Below are 2,573 nucleotides of genomic sequence, written 5' to 3'. Positions count from 1 at the left end.
AAGTACCCTCTTTGATCGGCTGTCACACCTGTAATGGGCACCTAAGAGTGTTACAAGGTTTCTGTGAGCCATGCCAGGTAAAGCACCTGGGGTCAGTAAGCCCCTCTCCTCTGTAGCACTTAGCTTTAAAACACACACACACACACACACACACACACACACACACACACACACACACACACAGAAAGAGAGAGAGAGAGAGAGAGAGAGAGAGAGAGAGAGAGAGAGAGAGATCCCACAGATCCTATAGCTTGTGTCTTCTCGATCCTTTGGGGATGGGGTTGAGATGGGTCAGGAGTCTTAGGGGGAGGCGATCGAGGGTGACGCGACACTCACGTGACCGGCCAGGCGCCGACGTGGGCACCAGCCCCCGCGCCCGCCCGCCCTACTGTCCAGTCCTGGCGCCCGCGCGCAACCAGCTCACTGAGCAGCCTGAGCTGCGGGCAAGCGGCGAGCGGGCTTCTGCGAGCCCGAGGAGACGCAGGCCTGTCCTGGGTCCCCTCAGGTTAGTGTGGAGGCTGACGCTGCCAGCTGACCCAGGTCAAGGGTGGAGGTGGATGGCAGCTGGATCCAGGAGCAACTGCAGGGTGGGGAAGGAATCAGCCAGACTGGTGAGGAGAGGGGCACTGAGCGGGCAGCGCAGCTGGGGAGGGGGTGACCGGGAGGGGAGGAGAACCCCGCTGAGGATCGGCTGCCTGGTCCACCCCCCAGCCCTCCATCCATTTTAGAGTAAGCAATGGAGGGGGGGGGGCGTCCCGCAGTGCGACTGTGGAAACGCAGACGCCTTCTGGAAACAACCCCCTTCTCCTCACACTCTGCGCCCGCGAAGACAAATTGATCCGAACCCACAGGCGGTGGGGGCGGGGCACGTGGCCTCTGGGGAGGGAGGGGGACACAGATCCAGAGGTAGTTTGGAAAGCATCCTGGTGTGGTGCCCGGGAACTGAGAAGAAATGGCGGCTGGGGTGAGCGGGTGGGGGCTGAGGGTGGATGGAGGGGAGCAGAGAAAAAGATTGGGGAGGAGGGTCCGGGTTCAGGAGAGGGACCCGGTTCAACTGTTCTGTCTGTCTGTCCGCAGGTCTGCGCGTCTGCTGTTCCCAGCGCTGTGCCAGGCCTGAAAAGGAGGCACAACCTGTCCTGATCTCTGCAGGTCAGTGGAAGGTGGCGGCGTGGGCAGGGACTCTGCAGGGATGAGAGTGCGGAGGGCCTGGCAGGGCAGCATGTGGGGTCCCGCTGTTTGTCCCGACCCCCACCTGTACTGCACACACCCAGTTCTACTGAGGGAGCCAGGAGAGGGCAGCAGGGCCAGTAGTCTGGGAATGCTTGGCTCTTGGGGGGGGGGGATGTGGGTCGGGGGCCAGTAGGAGGGCACCTGAGGATCCCCATAAGGGCGAGATACACAGATTATCTGAACCCCTTTTCCACCCCGAAGGAGCCCTCACTCTTCATGTCTCCTCTTCCCTCACCCCTATCCTCCAGGCCAGGAAAGGAGGGGCGATCGCGACATGGAGAAACTTCCCAGCGAAAAGGAGGGGAAGCTGGACCAGGCGGGAAAGTCTGAAGATGAAGTAGAAGCTGAAGCTGAAGGGAAGTCGGAGGAGGAAGAGAACCCTGAAGCAGAGGGGAAGCCAGCAAGCCAGGGCCAGCAGGAGGGCAAGGGAGAGGCAGAGGAGGGGGGGCACCCCCAGGATGAGGACAAGTCAGGAAAGCAGGGAAAGTCGTCGGAAGATGAGGACCAGCCACCAGGTGAGGGCAAGCTGCCAGGTGAGGGCAAGGCAGAGCCCCAGGCCAAGGCAGCCAGCGAGGCGCGCCCCGCCGAAAAGCGTCCGGCTGAAGATTATGTGCCCCGGAAAGCCAAGAGAAAAACGGATCGCGGGACGGATGACTCCCCCAAGGACTCTCGGGAGGACTTACAGGACAGGCATCTGAGCAGTGAGGAGATGAGAGAGTGTGCAGATATGTCCAGGGCTCAGGAAGAGCTAAGGAAAAAACAGAAAATGGGAGGGTGTCACTGGATGCAAAGAGATGCACAAGATGCATTCTCCCCAAGGGGCCAGCGGGGTGTCAGGGGAGTGAGGGGTGGAGGAAGGGGCCAAAGAGGTTTACACGATATCCCCTACCTTTAACGGCCTTGGCTTTAGATTCTGACTTCTCTCATGAGAACTTTGCACACCCTGCTTTTCCTGGTAAATAAGTGCCAGGCCCAGTGCTTTAACCTTAAGCTGATACTTTGCATTAGGTGTCACTGTCCTTACCAGCAGCCTTTTGACTCAAGTACAGTGCTCTTTTAGTACAGAATTTTCACCCATGCATGTACATTGTAAAATAACAATAAAACACAGTTTGCCAAACTGCATATCTGGTATCAGCCTATTTTATCAAAATAACTATGTTTGTACAATGTGTTTGTACACAGCAAAAACAAAGTGTGTGTATCAAAACCTCAGCAATGGTTATTTCTACTCCATGACCAAGAATAGCTCTCACTTGTGTTGAAAAGTAAGTCTGACCACCTGATAGTCTCATGGTTCTATGTCATTCTTCTGTGTGCCTATCCCAGACTTCCTTGAGTGT

General features: G+C 57.2%; 1 protein-coding gene across 2 annotated transcripts; it reads left to right on the top strand.

The window, feature by feature from the left end:
* Nucleotides 1-409: 409 nt before the first annotated feature.
* On the top strand, nt 410-2,318 carry Tceal3 (transcription elongation factor A like 3). 2 transcript variants are annotated; one of them, XM_048336265.1, is made up of 3 exons: nt 410-505; nt 1,078-1,149; nt 1,479-2,318. In XM_048336265.1, the coding sequence occupies exon 3, from the start codon at nt 1,505-1,507 to the stop codon at nt 2,123-2,125; it is 621 nt and encodes a 206-aa protein (XP_048192222.1). In that variant the 5' UTR covers nt 410-505; nt 1,078-1,149; nt 1,479-1,504; the 3' UTR covers nt 2,126-2,318. The 2 variants fall into 2 exon arrangements, with proteins under 2 accessions (XP_048192222.1, XP_048192223.1); XM_048336266.1 differs by lacking the exon at nt 410-505 and adding an exon at nt 537-611.
* The last annotated feature ends 255 nt before the right edge of the window (nt 2,319-2,573 follow it).

The sequence above is a fragment of the Perognathus longimembris genome, chromosome 28 (assembly GCF_023159225.1).
Source record: "Perognathus longimembris pacificus isolate PPM17 chromosome 28, ASM2315922v1, whole genome shotgun sequence".
Classification (NCBI taxonomy): domain Eukaryota; kingdom Metazoa; phylum Chordata; class Mammalia; order Rodentia; family Heteromyidae; genus Perognathus; species Perognathus longimembris.
Note: the sequence above shows the minus strand (reverse complement) of the source record. Positions and strands in the feature narration are given on the sequence as shown.

What these genes read in the sequence shown, in the direction of transcription:
- Tceal3 (XM_048336265.1), top strand. Translation starts at nt 1,505, where the DNA reads ATGGAGAAACTTCCCAGCGAAAAGGAGGGGAAGCTGGACCAGGCGGGA.